This window comes from Crotalus tigris, unplaced genomic scaffold, assembly GCF_016545835.1.
Source record: "Crotalus tigris isolate CLP2741 ecotype Arizona unplaced genomic scaffold, ASM1654583v1 scf7180000020074.1721668, whole genome shotgun sequence".
NCBI lineage: Eukaryota > Metazoa > Chordata > Lepidosauria > Squamata > Viperidae > Crotalus > Crotalus tigris.
The window spans coordinates 481658-500421 of record NW_024097846.1 but is presented as its reverse complement, the minus strand read 5'-3'; the positions used below and the strand labels follow the sequence as shown (position 1 = coordinate 500421).

Below are 18764 nucleotides of genomic sequence, written 5' to 3'. Positions count from 1 at the left end.
ATAACAAGGAGATATTGTTAATTACTCTTTTAAAGAAAGCATATTAACATGTAGATACAGACATGTCTATGTGTAAATATTGTAATTATAATACATACAACTTTACAATACATAATACAACCTTGTTTAAATTTCATATATATTATCTTTCTTTACTAGAACGTTGTGACTATAGAGAATAGTTACAAGAATAATTACTGTACAGAATGTGTGAAAGGAAAGTTTCTCAAAAAAACTGTGGAGTGACCAAATCTTGCCCCCCCCTTACCTTCTCAAAGCATATTAAATAGATGAATCCCCAGGAAAGCTCACTCAGTTGCTTTATGGAACAGAACACAACTGAATAAGCCTCCCCAAAGATGCAGTTACTTTATCCCTTCAAAGAGAAGTGCTTCCTTCATGCTAATAACTTTGCAAAGCATCCCATCCATCCATCCATCCATCCATCCATCGATAAAACCAGAATAGGCTTTCAAATGTCATCTGAACTACCACCTTCTCCTCTCCCAATGAAGAAAGTAAGAGAAATGTACTGCCTGGTCTTTCATCAGCAAGTCACTAACAGTAAATAGATGGGAGAGATAGCGGCAATGTTGTGTTGGAAGGGACTATGATATTTAAAGCATGCCAGCATTATTCTCAAGGACAGGCCTATAATTGGATTTTCTTACCTGTGAGAAAGTAAGGTAATATTAGCTGTACAAGAGAGGAGGGGATATCAGCTTTTAGAGGTATTGACTCACATGAGGTATTGGCTCGGCAATGACGGTGGTGCTCCAGAACATACCCTTCAGCACACCGACACTGATGGTGACCAATACGATCTTCACACTCCTGATCACAAATGCCCCACATTTTGCAGTCATCAAAGTCTGTAACAGAATTAACATTCAGGATGGGCATGTTTTTCCTTCTATTTGCAAAATGCTATCCACAACAAATATACAGTAGGTTTCCCTTTTTCTAAAATGAAAATGTCAAATCTGCTGTTCCTTCAAAAGTATATTCTTACAGTCAAAGTGACAGTAAGTTTGCAATCAGTGGTCTCCTCTTTGTTTTGTAGAAATTAATAGCCGATATGGAAAACTGACTGTGATCCGTGTTTAATCTTTTATGCTCATATTATTTTCCTGACTGAAAACCCTGATCAATTCTGAGATCTCATTAAATCACTATCTCTCATGTTTTTAAGTCAACGACAACAAACGTGGGTTAGAAAATTTTCCATGTATTATTAATTTCGATATCTAAAAATCATCTAACATCTAAACATTAATTCTTAATGTGTTTATTTTCACAAATATATTCATTTCCTTAGAAGAGAATTAATAAATTGGAGTGGGAGCATCAAATCTGTTTGCTATTTGATTCAGCTTCTTTACGTTAAATCAGAAAATTAAGTAGAAAATCTGTAAAGAGTAGCTTTATCAAAATCTTAAAGAAAATTAAGCCAACAGACATTAAAATTTAACTTATCTGAAGGGACCCATCTAATATTTTTTTAATTATACACGTTTTTCTAACAATCAGTAGAATAATTTATCAACAGAATAGATCAGATTATCTGAATGAACTCAGACAGCTTTATTCTCTCATTATGCTATGAGATTTATAACCATAAATAGGCATCAGATTAGTAGCACTAATTTTGCTCACTTTTAGGATTAGAAGCTTAATCTTCTCTGCTTTAAAAAAAAGTAAAAACTGAAACTGGATTACTTTAAGGTATATGGCTTCCCAGATATTGTCTGATAAGGCAGCACAAAAAAATGGGCCAATAATAAAGGTCTAATTCCCAGCAAGACTAGGCCCGGAGCCCTTCAGAAGGTATTAAATACTCCTCTACATACGTACACAGTTATCAAGTAAATCAATATTTCAGGCATAAGACAAAATGACAGCCTTTGTCTTTACAATCTGGTGTTCTATGTAAAGAAAATGCCTTGCAGGCCAGAGAATTCATGCACCTGCAGATCAGAAGATACAAATATTTACTACCTCAATGAAAATTAGGTCAAGAAGTGACCTAATAAAAGGAAAGGAGTATATGTCTTTACTGTGCTAGTTTTTAACTTTAAAAAGGGCCCGGGGCTACAGTATTCAGTTGATACATTTGTGCATTATTCACAGCAGGCCCACACATCTAAAATTTGGTCTAAACACAAAAGGAAGCAAGAAAATCACTGACACTGTCACACTTTGAGGAGCAAGCTTAAGCAGTCTTCATAAATGAATCTCTGGCTGAAAGGGCCAATACACATTTTCCCCTCAATTTCCCTCAATTTTCCCTCAATTTGGATCACAAGGTTCCTTGAATCTCTGCTCCTAAAGGCAACGTAACTCCAGTCCCAAAACCCTGAATGGGTGGAGATTATTGTTTGTTTGCTCATCAACAGTTCATACAAATAAGGCAAACCCAACCAGCTGATTTGTGCATAAAATGCTATCTGTCAAACTGAATATAGCATACCAAATAGTCATACTGATCCACCTCATGCTGCAGGGTTCAAAATCCTTGAAGGTTTTTTTTTGATCAGTTGCATTTGAATTCCATCTTTCCCCAAAAAGCTGAAGACAGGCGTCAGTCTTTAGTACTCTCTTTTCAAATCTATGCCTTCACCAACTCTATGAGGTAGAAATTAAAAGACGCCTGCTCCTGGGAAGGAAAGCTATGGCAAATCTAGACAGCATACTAAAAAGCAGAGACATCACCCTGCCAACAAAAGTGTGTATAGTCCAGGCCATGGTTTTCTCAGTTGCAATGTATGGCTGTGAAAGTTGGACCATAAGAAAGGCTGAGCGCCAAAGAATTGAGGCCGTTGAACTATAGTGCTGGAGAAGACTCCTGCGAGTCCCTTGGACTGCAAGGCGTTCAAACCGGTCAGTCCTAGAAGAGATCAACCCTGACTGCTCTTTAGAAGGCCAGATCCTGAAGTTGAAACTCAAATACTTTGGCCACCTAATGAGAAGGAAGGACTCACTGGAGAAGGGCCTAATGCTGGGAAAGATTGAGGGCAATAGAAGAAGGGGACGACAGAGAATGAGATGGCTGGATGGAGTCACTGAAGCAGTAGGTGTGAACTTAAATGGACTCCAGAAGATGGTAGAGGACAGGAAGACCTGGAGGAACGTTGTCTATGGGGTCGCGATGGGTCGGATACGACTTCGCAATTAACAACAACAACAAAAAAGTCAAGACATTATGTTGGCCCTAATCACCTGCTGAGCTTCACCAATGAAGTAGAAATCTGAATTTAGTTCTTGTCAATTCTACAGCCAAACAATTCTGTCACACTGACTCTTCCCTTGAGAGTTCTCGACACCTTGAAAGGGAAATGACTGACTATGCATGGATCTCTACCTTCATCACTTACCTATGCAAGTGCGACTGTCATTGTTGCTGATAACATATCCTGCAGGACAATAGCATGTTCCACCAGTGGGGGATGAGTGACAACGATATTGGCAACTTAAAGTTGCACACTGAGATATATCTATCAAAAACAAAAGCCAATTAACAAATAGCATTAAATGATTAGTTGCTTCAGTTGAGAAATAGAATCACAATGATGCATTGTTGAAAAAAAGCTTAAATATATGACTAAAATGAATCTAGAAAACGAGGAAGATCACTGCATATACAATGTCACTAAATATAGCTTTCTAGAAATTTGGGGATTGTAATTTCCAAAATTTCCCATCGATATTGCTCTTTTGAATTCTAAGGGTTGCAATTCCAACACATCCACGGATGACTGGGTTGTGGAAAGTTGGCATATCCAAATCCAAAATGTCATTTGGAAAATCAAGCCATTTTTACTATGGGAATTCCAATGCAACTTAACCAGCAATTGTAGTCACAGCTATTGTCAAAGACATCAATAGTAAGGTGCACTATTTGGGAGCATGACATATATAACTTCACAGAAGTGCTCACCTCAAGGTCATGTTACACTATTTGGAGTTTGCCCAAACATGAAACACTTTGAACCAACAAAAAATCAGAACAATATCTCAGCCATTGTTGAAACGATGGATGTTAGTCAAATATAACATTGCAATTGCTGCTGCAACAATCGCAACATGATTTATTTTAAAACACCTTTCCTATTTTTAATGCTAAGGTGTCAGAGATACGCAGGGCTTTTTTTCTCGTAGAATGGAGTTCCGGCACCTTTTTGGGATGGAACCTTGTAGAGTAGGCAAGGCGGGTTGTATGATGTGTGTGAGTTCCGGCACCTTTTTTTTTTAAAGAAAAAAAGCACTGGAGATACGTCAGAGTTGCCCCTATGAACATGTTTATGTCCATTACTCACTGCAATGTCTGCCAGCTGTTACATTTGTCTCATCTTCCCAGGCAGAGCAATCTGGAGTTCCATCACAAACTTTGTCAATGGGAATGCACTGCCCAGTATCAGGGCAGGCCCATTCACCTGGATAACAATCTCGGTGGCCACTCTCTAGAGCACAAAAGAAAAAAAAACCAGTACATTCTCTGCTTGCAGAATTTTAGCAATTTTCAAGGACTTTTTCTAGCTAGCGCATAAGCAAGATAGATACTACAAGACAGTCTTCTATTTTTCTCAAACTATATAAGAAAACAAAGGAGCTTTTTTTATTATTTCCAGTCGCCCCCAGTGGGCACCTCTGTATGATGTAATATTTGGGCATTAATGTATTTGCGTATCATATCCTAAGTAAATTTCTTCAATCTACATAAGCATAAGAATACAGGCTGAATTCAAATATTATTATTAATGTGTGAATTCAAACAGATTTAAATATGGTATGTTCAACATTCAGTAATTTTTGTATTTCTACTATTTGCCAATGGAAATTTGGAATTAAGAATTAAGCATTATGTCCTTCGTTAAGACCAATGGCCCAATGAAGTAGAAAAGAAGTTTCCAAACTTACCGTAGCATCTTTAAGACTTATGGACTTCAACTCCCAGAATTCACCAGTTCCCATGGTTGGCTGGAGAGTTCTGGAAGTCCACAAGTCTTAAAGTTGTCAACTTTGGAGACTCCTGAAGAAGAAATATATCAAAATCATGGAAACCATTTTCTTGATTTCCATACAAAAAAATATTTTTACTGTAACATATTAAGCATTATTAAGGTGGAGGATTTTGTCCCAAATGTTGTAAGTCTAATATTAATGTGTATTAGTCTACTATTACACATGATGGTTTATGTCGCAAAAGCAAATTATGCAGCTCAGGATTGCTGAAAGTCAGGCATAGCTGGAAGTCTCAGCCCTCCAGACCCTGAGTTCTTATTCAGGAACTGACTTACAGACTCACCTCAAATACATTGAGTATTGCAGACTCAAATGAAGATTTGACAGATTTGCTTTTTGCAATTCCAGTTATCAAGTATTCATTAGTTCGCATGCCAGAGTTTAAAACCCAAGCTCCATGCTTCCACCTTTCCAAGTCAATTAATATTTTGTCACTCTTCAAGGTCATGGGAGGCAACTGTATGACATAATACTCCTCTTGAACATGGGAACCTTTGGTTACTGTCTTGCTAACTTAATTCTTAATACCAAACAGCAGCCTAATACAAGTAGTCCACACCTTACAACATTTCTTTTAGTGACTGTTCAAAGTTACAACAGCACTGAAAAAAGGGACTGATGACCATTTTTCGTACTTATGACCATTGCAGCATCCCAGTGGTCATGTGATCAAATCTGAGACATTTGGCAACTGATTCATATTTATGACAGGTTGCAGTGTCCTGGGATCATGTGGTCCCCTTTTGCAACCTTTTCACAAGCAAAGTGAATGGGGAAGCTAGATTCACTTATTAACTCTAGAAAGAGTACAGAGAAGAGCAACAAAGAAGATTAGGGGACTGGAAGCTAAAACATATAAGGAATGGTTGTTGGAATTGGGTATGTCTAGTTTAATGAAGAGAAGGACAAGGGGGGACATGATAGCAGCGTTCCAATATCTCAGGGGCTGCCACAAAGAAGAGGGAGTCAAGCTATTTTCCAAAGCGCCTGAAGGCAGGACAAGAAGCAACGGGTGGAAACGAACCAAAGAGAAAAGCAACCTAGAACTAAGGAGAAACTTCCTGACAGTTAGAACAATTAACCAGTGGAACAACCTGCCTCCAGAAGTGGTGAATGTTCCAACACTGGAAGTTTTTAAGAAGAGATTGGACAGCCATTTGTCTGAAATGGTATAGAGTTTCCTGCCTGAGCAGGGGGTTGGACTAGATGACCTCCAAGGTCCCTTCCAACTTCTTCTTCTTATTATTGTTGTTGTTGTTGTTGTTGTTGTTAACTGCAGTGATTCACTTAACAACTGTAGCAAGAAAAGTCATAAAATGGGGCAAAACTCACTTAACAAATGTCTCACTTAGCAACAGAAACCTTGGGCTCAATTGTGGTCATAAGTCAAAGACTATCTGTATTCTAATCTGTCCTAATAAACTGATTTATATCCTAAAATAGATACAAAAAATCGCCAGATTATTGAAGTTTTTTTAAGAAAATAATAGCATATTTTAAAAGAAATGCAAGGCTTTTGGCCACTGATCTCCTGTATGCATCGGTAAGAAGAGTAAGAGAAAACATTTTTTCACATGGGACCACTAATGCTATGTTACATTCTCATTTACCACATCCAGCTTCATCCGCATTATCTTCGCAGTCATCATCACCATCACAAACCCAACTCTGATGAATACAGCGACCACTTGGGCAGGTGTAGAAATTCCCTTTGCAAGTTGCATATGCTGAGGAAGAGAACATCAAAGAACAATGACTCAAAGTAGTTTTAAACAACACCCTTGGCACTAAACGTAAACACATGCAATGAAAATATAACTGAGACCATAAAACCCCAAATCCAGACAAGTCCCAATATTGAGGTAAAAGCTCTTACAACTCCGAAGGACAAATACTAATTGGAGAGAAAGGAGCTATAGGGAAAACCAACATACTGCAAGAGTTTTCATCGCTGCTGTCTCCACAGTCATCATCATGGTCACAAATAAAGGCTCGGGGTATACAATCCCCATTGCTACACTGAAACTGAGTATTGGGGCATCCACGGGCTGGAAAAAAAAAAAGAAGAAAGGATGAACAGGGCTTAGAAAATTCCAGGTAGCATTAAGCTTACTATAACCAGGTACTTCGAGTGTCCCTGAATACTTACTACAGTTAGTTTCATCAGAAGCATCCCTGCAATCCACTTTGCCATCGCAGTGTTGACTTGAATTAAAACAGGCTCCATTAGAACAAGTCAGCTGATCGCAGGTTGGGTATTCTGCAAAGGGAAATAGGTCTGATTTTAATGTCTTAGAAGGAATCAAACTATAGGAGTCTTTGTCTCCTATGGAATTCAGACTTGTCTCCTACAGTACCAAAGGCGACTTTTTTCAATTTCTTGGAGAAAGACTACTCTTCCAGATATTTTGTGTGTTGGGTAGATAGCAGCACAGGAAATCTAATTTTCACTGAGTAAATGAAATCATTGTAATCATTTTGCCATTATTTTCCATTTTAAAATTGTTCCCTTCAGAGGAGAAATAAATAATGCATTATATTGCTTTGCTTCATAGAGCACAGAAACTGCAAAATAATGCACATTTATCAGCAGCAACATATTATTAATATGTTTATTATACTAAAATTATGTTGACTATTAAACAGAATAGGTAAGGATCGTTAAAAAAAAACCATCAAACACGTCATCAAAACCAAAAATTCTCGCAATCAAAAACAGTGTGATAGAAATGCTTGCTGAAAGAGTCAAATATTTTCATTGACAACAAAGGGTAGGAAGAAATAGGCCATTTAAATCTCCTAAGGCGTATTTATTTACTGCGAAATTTATATCTCACCCACATTCATAAGTCTTTGGACAGTTTGCATTTTATATAAAAATAACCAGCCTTAACTTCAATAAATTCTAAACATGAAAACCTCCAACAACTTTAAAATTCCAATAAGATTCTAATTAAAAATAGGTTAAACATTAAAATGTACCAAGAACAGTAAGCTCCCCCAACAAAGTACAGTTTAGATGCCAAACGTCTATTAGAACAAAAGCATTTTCGCCTTCTTTCTCAAAAATAATGTTCAGATCTTTGGTGGCAAGCATTCTACAGGATAGTTACTAGGAAGGCCTTATTTTGGGCTCCTGTCACCCCTTACTTCTGAAACACCTCTTTTTAATTTGAAAACACAAGATGAGCAGAGTCTGTTTGGAGAAGATGGCCCAGAAAATATCCAGGAGCCAAAGCCATACAAAGCTATTTCCATGTTAATCCCAACACTTTGGGAAACTACCGGCAAACAAATGCAGTACTGTACCATAAAACAAGTTGCATGACTGAAACGTCTTTCAAGTGCAGCAAGCAAGCAATCTGCTATACCAGATAAAGTTCTGGTAAAGTTCTTCAAAGCAGTCCCACATAGACCAGGTTGCAACAATTCAACCTTGAGGTCATGAGAGTAGGGCCAAGATTGCAAGTTGTTTCAAGGTATGGAGATCAGTCCCATCTCAGAAAGGGCTAACAATGTTGTAAATTTTGTAATTTACATTATAAATTTTATTTTTTTTCTTTTAAAATTTTCTGGATCTTGTTTAACCACCAAACATAATTTCCATTTGCCAAATTATTTATGTTTTTAAAGGGTCCTTGGTGGTCCTCATTTCAACCCTAAGCTACAAATATTCTCCTTTATTACTGTATGTTATATATGCCTTTCTTTTCAAAGCAGGTTTAACAGCAGGATACCTTAACAATGTACTAAAAATTATACTCATCATAATAGTGGTGGAGGGGGGTTATTGTTTTTTACTGCTTCTGTATTGGTTTTTGTTTTTGCAAACCACCCAAAGTTACTGAGAATGAGTAGGCGGCCATACAAATTTTCATGAATAAATAAATAAAATACCATATTTTGGTTCATGGCTCCTTCAGTCTTTCTTCAAATGTGTACTGATTATTACAGCTGGAAATAGCTCTTTGGCTTTCACAATGGTAATTATAACATAAACTGAACCAAACTAGTCACATTTCTGGTGACTTCTAAGAAGAACATATATTGCAAAATTCCATGTAAAACCAGCTTTCTCAACTGAGCCATTTCACCAGTCAATGGCAAAAAGGAGCTATGTTAAATTAATATATCAATAAATATATGGACTGTCAAATCTTTCCACCATCAAAAATATTGCCATATGAAAAAAATCCTCTGTATAAAAGTGATAACGTCAAAACCACAGTGTTGTTGTTGTTGTTAATTGCGAAGTCGTGTCCGACCCGTCACGACCCCATGGACAATGTTCCTCCAGGTCTTCCTGTCCTCTACCATCTTCTGGAGTCCATTTAAATTCACACCTACTGCTTCAGTGACTCCATCCAGCAATCTCATTCTCTGTCGTCCCCTTCTTCTATTGCCCTCAATCTTTCCCAGCATTAGGCTCTTCTCCAGTGAATCCTTCCTTCTCATTAGGTGGCCAAAGTACTTGAGTTTCAACTTCAGGATCTGGCCTTCTAAAGAGCAGTTGGGGTTGATCTCTTCTAGGACTGACCGGTTTGAACGCCTTGCAGTCCAAGTGACTCGCAGGAGTCTTCTCCAGCACCATAGTTCAAAGGCCTCAATTCTTTTGCGCTCAGCCTTTCTTATGGTCCAACTTTCACAGCCATACATTGCAACTGGGAAAACCATGGCCTGGACTATACGCACTTTTGTTGGCAGGGTGAGGTCTCTGCTTTTTAGTATGCTGTCTAGATTTGCCATAGCTTTCCTCCCCAGGCGCAAGCGTCTTTTAATTTCTTGGTTGCAGTCCCCATCTGAGGTGATCTTGGAGCCCAGGAAAATAAAATCTGTCACTACCTCCATTTCTTCCCCATCTATTTGCCAGGAATTGAGAGGGCCGGATGCCATGATTTTGTTTTTCTTAATGTTGAGTTTCAAGCCAACTTTTGCACTCTCCTTCTTCACCCGCATCAAGAGGCTCTTTAGTTCCTCTTCACTTTCTGCCATTAGAGTGGTATCATCTGCATATCTTCGGTTGTTGATATTTCTCCCGGCAATCTTAATTCCAACTTTTGATTCATCTAGCCCTGCCTTTCTCATGATGTGCTCTGCATATAAGTTAAATAGGCAGGGTGATAGTATACAGCCTTGCCGGACTCCTTTTCCAATTTTGAACCAATCAGTGGTTCCGTGTTCGGTTCTCACTGTTGCTTCTTGACCTGCATATAGGTTTCTCAAGAGACAGATGAGATGGTCTGGTACTCCCATCTCTTTAAGAACTTGCCACAATTGTGATCCACACAATCAAAGGCTTTTGCATAGTCAATGAAGCAGAAGTAGATGTTTTTCTGGAACTCCCTAGCTTTCTCCATGATCCAGCGTATGTTGGCAATTTGATCTCTAGTTCCTCTGCCTCTTCGAAATCCTGCCTGTACTTCTGGTAGTTCTCGATCAACATACTGCTGGAGTCTAGCTTGTAGGATTTTAAGCATAACTTTACTAGCATGTGAAATGAGTGCAATGGTGCGATAGTTTGAACATTCTTTGGAATTGCCTTTCTTTGGAATTGGAATGTAAACTGACCTTTTCCAATCCTGTGGCCACTGTTGAGTTTTCCAAATTTGCTGGCAAATTGAGTGTAGCACTTTTACTGCATCGTCTTTTAAGATTTTGAATAGCTCAGCTGGAATACTGTCACCTACACTAGCTTTGTTGTTGCTCAGATTTTCTAAGGCCCATTTCACTTCACATTCTAGGATGTCTGGTTCGAGGTCAATGACCATATCATTGTGGTTATCTGGGATGTTAAGCTCATTCTTGTATAGTTCTTCTGTGTAGTTTTGCCATCTCTTCTTAATCTCTTCTGCCTCTGTTAGGTCTCTGCAATTTTGGTCCTTTATCATGCCCATTTTTGCATGAAACGTTCCCTTCATATCTCCAATTTTCTTGAAGAGATCTCTGGTCCTCCCTATTCTGTTGTTTTCTTCTATTTCTTTGCACTGTCATTTAAGAAGGTATTCTTATCTCTTCTAGCTATTCTCTGGAATTCTGTATTCAGTTGGGTGTATCTTTCTCTTTCTCCTTTGCCTTTCGCTTCCCTTCTTTCCTCAGCTATTTGCAAAGCTTCCTCAGACAGCCCTTTTGCTTTCTTGCATTTCTTTTTCTTTGGGATGGTTTTAGTTGCTACCTCTTGTACAATGTTGCGAACTTCCATCCATAGTTATTCAGGCACTCTGTCTATCAGATCCAGTTCCTTAAATCTATTTGTCACCTCTACTGTATATTCATCAGGAATATGATTTAGTTCATACCTGAGTGGCCTAGTGCTTTTCCTACTTTTTTCAATTTAAGCCTAAATTTTGCAACGAGAAGCTCATGATCTGAGCCACAGTCAGCTCCTGGTCTTGTTTTTACTGACTGTATAGAGCTTCTCCATCTTTGGCTACAGAGCACATAGTCAATCTGATTTCTATGTTGACCGTCTGGTGATGTCCAAACCACAGTAGCATTAGATAAATTTATTCAGATTATAGGTCCTCTGTTACACCAGCATATTTCTAATATGCAGCCTTAATCAGTGCAATAACCCTAGTTTTATGTCCTACAGTCAAAGGCATCCCTCTGTTGAAGATGGTTGTCAACACCAATACTCTAATTAATGGCTGTTGAAAGATATATAGCATTTTTTTGTCCAAAACGGAATATGTCATTCTGTAATAATCCCAAGATTTATTGAGTCCTAGATTACTAAACAAAAACCAAGAATTAACCCTCGGTTTACCAAGTAATGTGCAAAACATTTATCATCTTAAAGGCCACTTAGATGACTTGATTGGAAGTAGGTTTCAATTTGAACAAAGCTTTGCCACAATGGCTTCATATAGTTTGTGTCTCATATCCCTGTGGCTTTTTTTTTTTTTTTTTTTGTACTTTTGTGAAAATATTTGTTGGGGAAAGGGCTGCAAAACTCCAAGGCTAAAGGCTGCGGGAAATGAAAGAACCATAAATGTAGCGTTGAGATTCCACTGCATTTACAACCGCTTAACAAAACATTTGTCCTACTATGCTAAACCAAATTTGGGGACTTTGGACAAAATGCCTTCCTGATTTCCAAGCCACACCGACCATGCCAGGCAACATATGACATTTATCATTAAATTGACTCAATCTACACTTATTTTTTACTAGAAACACATTTCAGTTCTAATGTGATCTCATTCCAAAACAGATCAGCCAAGTTATTGACAGGAAGCTTTTGTAATGTATTCTGTTCCATATACCTCTTACCTGGATGTCTTTCACAATCATAATTTGGCAAGGCTTAAACATGTAGCTTTAATTCAGTCATATAGCCAAGAAACTGCTACTCTATCTTGGGTACAACTTAGAATAATGGCACTTTTTAACATTCATGTTAGGAACAATAACTCCCCAATTAATTAGGGCAATGAGTCACTAGCTCTTGGGCTCAATATGAGCAAACTATCTGCTGGATAGTTCATCTACTTGATGGCCAAGCTCAGTTTTTTTTAACTCCTCTTAGCATGTTCTTTAAAGTTTTCTCTTCCCAACTTTAGAACTCGTGCTCTTCTCTTGCTCTCTTTGCCTGGAACCATGTCTTACCCAACTAATTTATGAATCAGTTGATTAATGGATTCAGATGGTTTCACTTCCTGAGTGAAGACCACATTATGGCTCATAAGCCAACTTTCATTTCTGACAAGCAATCCTTACTTATCTTTGCTGGAAATGAGCCATCAACATGCATGAATATTAGTCATATCACAGTTCGCAGGAATGGGAGGCAGAAACTGACTTGCTATAATGTTTATGCTTCTCTGTTTAACATTTCTATCCTAACCTACTTATGCCTGTTAGCTGCTAATAATTAAAACTGGAAACCTTCAATTACTATGAACTGGTTGACATGAAAGAGTATGTTTGCTCATAGCTCTTTTTTCTTATTAACTTTGTGCTTACTGTACAATAATATTTCAACCTACACACTGAGGCTGGTATCATCAATTTATTGTCAAACTCTGTAAAATATATTGTAGAAGAATTTTAAAATGAAATACTGCTGACCCCTAGTTTAATGGCTTATTTACTTGTTTTATGGTGAAAAAGCTCAATCTTTGTGCTCAGGATTTTCAGGGTCTCAGCTCAAGTACAAACACCTGCATTCTCTCACTTTTGGCTTTCCTTGCCTGCATTCTCTAATTCTCCTGTCCTTCTCAATCTGTCTTATTTTCTTTGGAAAAAGCCCAAGAAATAGATAGTTTCAAGCTTTTTTATTCTATCCAAATTCTGTTTTCCAATGCATTCAAAGAGCTTAATTTCCCCAGGTGTTATTAAGTCTCTATTACCCCAAGTCTAATTATATTTGTCTGATTCTGAACTATCTGAACTATAGGTTTCTTTTGAGCTGTTTCTAGACAAACTAATATTCAAGGATGTCTAGACAACCAAGGTGATTATCCCATTTTCAATTTGTGATTAAAAGTCTGAACACTGTGCCCCATCTGGACATCTTCGGTATTCGTGATGAAGACAAGAGGGCCTTGTATTCCCTTACTTTCCATCAGTTAAGACATCTCTGTCTCCTTCATCCATCTCTCCTGCAGCTCAAACACAGCTGCTGTACAAAGGCCCTCTGATGTGTAGCTTCCTAAGCCTTAGCTTGCCATTTCCTAAACCTACTTCTTTTTGATTCTTTGACAAATGGTTTCTCCCTGTCAATTTCTGTACTGGATCAGAAATCAAAAGTTTTGTTTTTTGACATCTCATTCCAACCCAAGGTGACTAAAGAGAGTCTAAACAGAATATCATTGTGTTTAATTTTAATTTCTGCCAGGCATATATGCATACAGTAAATCTGGGGGAGGGATGCACTTGCTTGCAATATCTGTTATAGAAACATGATCATCATCATCATCATCTCCAGCTCCCAAAGCCCAACCAGTATATTTTAATTTCCTAACCCTCACCCCCAAGACTGCTTATGTAATTTGGGACTCTGATTTGTTTTAACATCAGGAAAAAGAGAGAGTTTCTCCCTAGCTTTAGCCCATTACAGAGCAACTGTATAGTTTATTAAATCTCAGAACAATGTCACCGTTATGAGCACATCCTCAGTAATCCATGAAAGAATCTGTGCGCTGAAATGTTGATAACAAGAAGAATATTGTGTTCATTTCTGTCCATCAACAAATTCTTAATCTTACAAATTGATTAACAAGCTAACGAGAGAAGGGCTGAAACCAAATCTACTGCGAAAGATTTAAAAGCACTCACGGCAGTTTCTTTCATCTGTTCCGTCTGTGCAGTCGCTGACATGGTCACACCTGTACCCACTTGGGATGCACTGTCCATTGGAACAGGTAAACTGCTGACTGGAGCACGTTCGCCCAGCTGCAAGAAACATTATGCTTACAAATTCTTTATTTACACACACATATGCATCTCCTTCTCTGTTTCTGAAGATATGCCTATAAAATGTATACTTTTCAAATGAACAGTAAGCGTTCTATGCTTCTCCGCCACTTCAATCGTTTCACTGTAAGTGGCTTACAGCACATTGCAGAATGCAGGACAATAAATTAAAATTCATCTAAACTATGTAACGATACTATCAATATAATTACTGTAGTATTAGCATGAAACCATGACGATATTCACCCTAAAGAACTGTTTTCAAAGATAATAGAAACAAAAAAGCCAAAATGGATAAATGCAAATGTAAACCTTTACACATTCCTAAATCAAGCTTTCATGTCCTGATGTTATTTATGAACTATGTAGATATATTAATATAACTCCTGTAAAGCTTACCTAAGAAAGGAAAGGCGTAGAAAAAAGCAGATACATCATGCAAAATAAGGCCAATTTCAGTACTTGTTGGCTAAACCCACTATAGCTTTCTGTAAAAATTGATGAGTGCAGATAATCTTCACTTATCACTGCTGGGATCTCTTAGCAACTCTGTTGCTAAGTGCCATATAGTCATTGAGTGAAACCTCACATAACTGCAACAGGCTTACAAACTCATTTTGATCACAGTTGTTTAGCAATTCACATATGGTCCTTAAGTGAGACATCACATGACCATGACTTGTCATTTTACTGCTGGCTTCTTCATTAACTCAGCTTGTCAGAAGCCAGATACCAAAACATGCAAATCATATACGCCCACCAGTTGTGACAATCATATACGCCCACCAGTTGTGACAATCATATATGCCCACCAGTTGTGAAGCACTTGAAATCTTGACCATATGACCGCAGGGATAGTGAAACAGTATTAAGTATGAAGATTGGTCATAAAGTTACTTTTTCAGTACATCGTCATAATTTTGAACTATCATTAAACGGGGCAGTCATTAAGTGAAGATAACCCAAACCAGGTCCAATCCACTACTTAACTGACTTATTTAGCCTTTTGAAAAGCGATTGAACCAGTACTTAGGATCAAATGAATATACCCAACTGTAGGTAGGTTACGTTTACTGTTTCAGAATTTTAGAGTGCCCCATATATTATCATTTATTTTTCATGAACTAATTCCAGATAATATGCAACTCACTATGGCCATAATTTACCATCCATCAGTGGAAAAATCTCAGTGGAATGTTGCACTCGCTGATGAGAAGAAGGAATTCTCCAATGAAGATGTAATCTTACAGCAATTTAGCTATCTTTAACTGCCCTTTCTAGCCTGGTTTGTTTGTGCCCCTCAGCTGTATGTTAAGTGTTTGTGTTTAGATTATAAATTCTTTGAAGCTTTTATTACATTTGTGCAAGACTCAAGGCAACCAAATGTTGGTCTGTGAGAAATCTATATGCAGGAAGGACTCCAGACTACCTGTGGAATCAAGATATTCTGTTTGATATATATTCATTAATACACTGGATTACTCTTCTACTTTGCTTGTATTATCTTTTTGAACTGCTGCATTATATCAGATAGGAAATCCTTGCCTTCTAGATGCTAATAAACCACAGTATGGCCAATAATGAGGTAAGTAGATCGTCCTTCTAATTAAATACACACACAAGACATTGGATTTTTTTTTTTTTTTTTTTTTTTGGTTAGTGACCAGAAGACAAATAAAGGTTTTTTGTATTTGTAAATCTTGGTGGATACACTAAGGTTTACAGATGCACAACAAATACGGTAGGTGAAGAGAGGCAACAGTATACATGTAGTCATTTTTAACTGAACAAAAAGTAATATTTGAAGAATATATTCAAATATCCCAAGGTAATAAATCATGTGATTTCCTAAACTTTATTCCAAACAGGTGAAAGGCTTTGCAATAAATCCATTTTACAATGGAATTTTGTTAATATGCACAAAGGTCAGAAGTCAGTTGAAATTTGGATTTCAAATATCACTGGATTTTGCCCTTTACTGCCTCCCCAATAGATAATATGTAACTGCTAGCATTTATAACTTCTATTGAAAAGGTAAAGAGGACAAAAAACAAGATGAAATTGTGCCTCTCTTTGGGCTGGAACTATAATAAAATCTTTGCATTATCTTGGGTCAATAGTTCAAAAAACTATCTATACAACAACCGGGGAAACCACTTCCCAGAAAGTGAACAAAATATAGCCCAGATTAGCAAGACTAGAAAATACTGCAGAGCAAGGGGAAAAGGTGAACTTTATCATAACCAAAGTATTCTATTTATAGCATACTCAAACTCTAAAACTAAGAAGAACTCCATATCCAATCTGGAATGTTCCCTCTGCCTGAAACAAATCCGAAAGGTGAGGAAGTCTATTGTTTACAAAGTAGTGTATACAAAACTCATATGACCTAGACCTCTGGGAAGTCCCAATTCCAGTAATGAATGCATATGGAGTTTGGAAATATGCCGGAATATACTGAAAACTATTTTACATTAAAAAAAATTAGGATGCTTGAAGAATTCAATATTTGAAAATTTCAATAAGAACTATACTAGACAACATCCGTTGGGTCACAATATAGTTATCGTTTAGATTTTGTACTTCTCCAGTAGAATTCACAGCAGAAAAATATCAAAGTACAAATGTGTATTTTAGGATAAAATATGTTTAGAAACATGTAGCTGGAATAAAACATGTGGTAAATAAATATGCTTAAATTTAAATCCCCTTAAGCACATTCTTTCTTACAGATTTTAAAACGGCAGTTTTAGTTGAAAAAGAAGTGGGATAGAAAAATGTAAAAGTAAAAAAAAGGTAAAAAAAGTTTTTTTAAAAAAAAAATGTAAAAAAATGTTTGGAAACAGACTGATCTATTCTAATGCAAAACAAGTGAACCACAACTTTATTTACCCGAACAATCAGAATTCACAATATTCAGCTGAACTACTGGGGAATGCTGTTTAGTACAGCATTCAAAGACACATTGTTAAAGATGGCAGTTTTGCAGTAAATCTAAAGATAAAGGAATTCAAATCAGAAGGGGCGTTGTCTTACCTGAACGCCTTTTCTCAGTACAGAGATGGAGAATCCACCAATGGGTTTTCTCTGTCTGCCTGCTCTTGAGACCAAGTAGTCAAACTTGACACGCCCCCTCTTGCTAGGAGATCCAGTCTTGATGAGGGTGAAAGTGGCTGATGCAAGGACGAGGTGCTGGCTCTCAATTCCCTAATAACGGCCTAACTGACCATAGGTGGGCGTGGATTCTCCATCTCCGTACTGAGAAAAGGCGTTCAGATAAGACAACGCCCCTTCTCCAGTACAGGAGATGGAGAATCCACCAATGGGACATGCCAAAACCTCACTGTCCGATGGGTGGGAAACAGATAAGGCCGAATCTACATCCTCAGAGACCACTTGCTGGAGGATCCTCCAACCAAAGGAGGCGTCCGCTGAAGCAAAGCAGTCAATCCTATAATGACGTATAAAAGGGGAGGGCGATGACCATGTCGCAGCCCTGCAAATCTCTTTGATGGATGCCTGAGTGGCCCATGCTGCAGATGTCGCAGTGCTGTGAGTGGAATGGGTCGTGATATGACTTGGAGTCGGTAAGGAGTAAGATTGGTACGCCTCCGCGATACAGGACCTGATCCACCTGCCGATAGTCCCAGCGGATACCTTCTGTCCCAGGGAAGCCGGACGGAAGGAAACAAAAAGGGCCTCAGATCTGCGAAAGGATTCTGTGCGCTTAATGTAACACCGCAGGGCCCTGCGGACGTCCAACATGTGCCACTGTCACTCCAAGTCATGGGAAGGATCAGGACAAAAGTCAGGCAAGATGACTTCCTGTGCCCTATGGAAAAGTGAATTGACCTTGGGCACGAAGGGGGGATCCAACTGAAGGACCACCCAGTCTCGGTGGAAGGTGCAAAGATCATTCCTGATCGAGAGAGCAGCCAGTTCTGAGATACGGCTGGCTGACGTGATGGCGATCAAGAATGTAACTTTAAGAGATAAGGCCCACAGTGGTATAGTAGCTATGGGCTCAAAGGGCGGTTTTGTTAGTGCGTGAAGCACACAAGGCAGCTCCCAAGAAGGGTACCTGTGTACCACAGGAGGTCTAGTGTCGCAAACCTTGATGAAAGCGCATATCCTGGGATGATGAGCTAGAGGAACTGAGTCCGCACAAGTGAGCAATGTCGATAGGGCCGCTACCTGCCTACGAAGGGTCGCAGCGGCCAGGCCTCTGTCCAGACTGTCAAGAAGATAGTCTACGATCTGGGGAATAGTTAAATTGTACATCCAGTTGCCGCCTTCTGCACCAATGGCAAAAAATTGTTCCATGT

At 38.3% G+C, this 18764-nt stretch overlaps 1 protein-coding gene across 2 annotated transcripts in view; it reads right to left on the bottom strand.

Annotated features, from left to right (window-relative positions):
- The window catches only part of LRP2 (LDL receptor related protein 2), a 145459-nt gene that overhangs the window by 96776 nt on the left and 29919 nt on the right, over positions 1–18764 (bottom strand). For both annotated transcript variants that reach the window (XM_039365425.1, XM_039365427.1), the window contains exons 4-10: positions 14302–14418; positions 7172–7282; positions 6957–7070; positions 6633–6749; positions 4317–4460; positions 3375–3494; positions 744–872 (exon numbers count right to left, since the gene is read on the bottom strand). In XM_039365425.1, coding sequence (XP_039221359.1) covers positions 744–872; positions 3375–3494; positions 4317–4460; positions 6633–6749; positions 6957–7070; positions 7172–7282; positions 14302–14418 — 852 coding nt within the window. The remainder of the gene's footprint in view (positions 1–743; positions 873–3374; positions 3495–4316; positions 4461–6632; positions 6750–6956; positions 7071–7171; positions 7283–14301; positions 14419–18764) is intronic.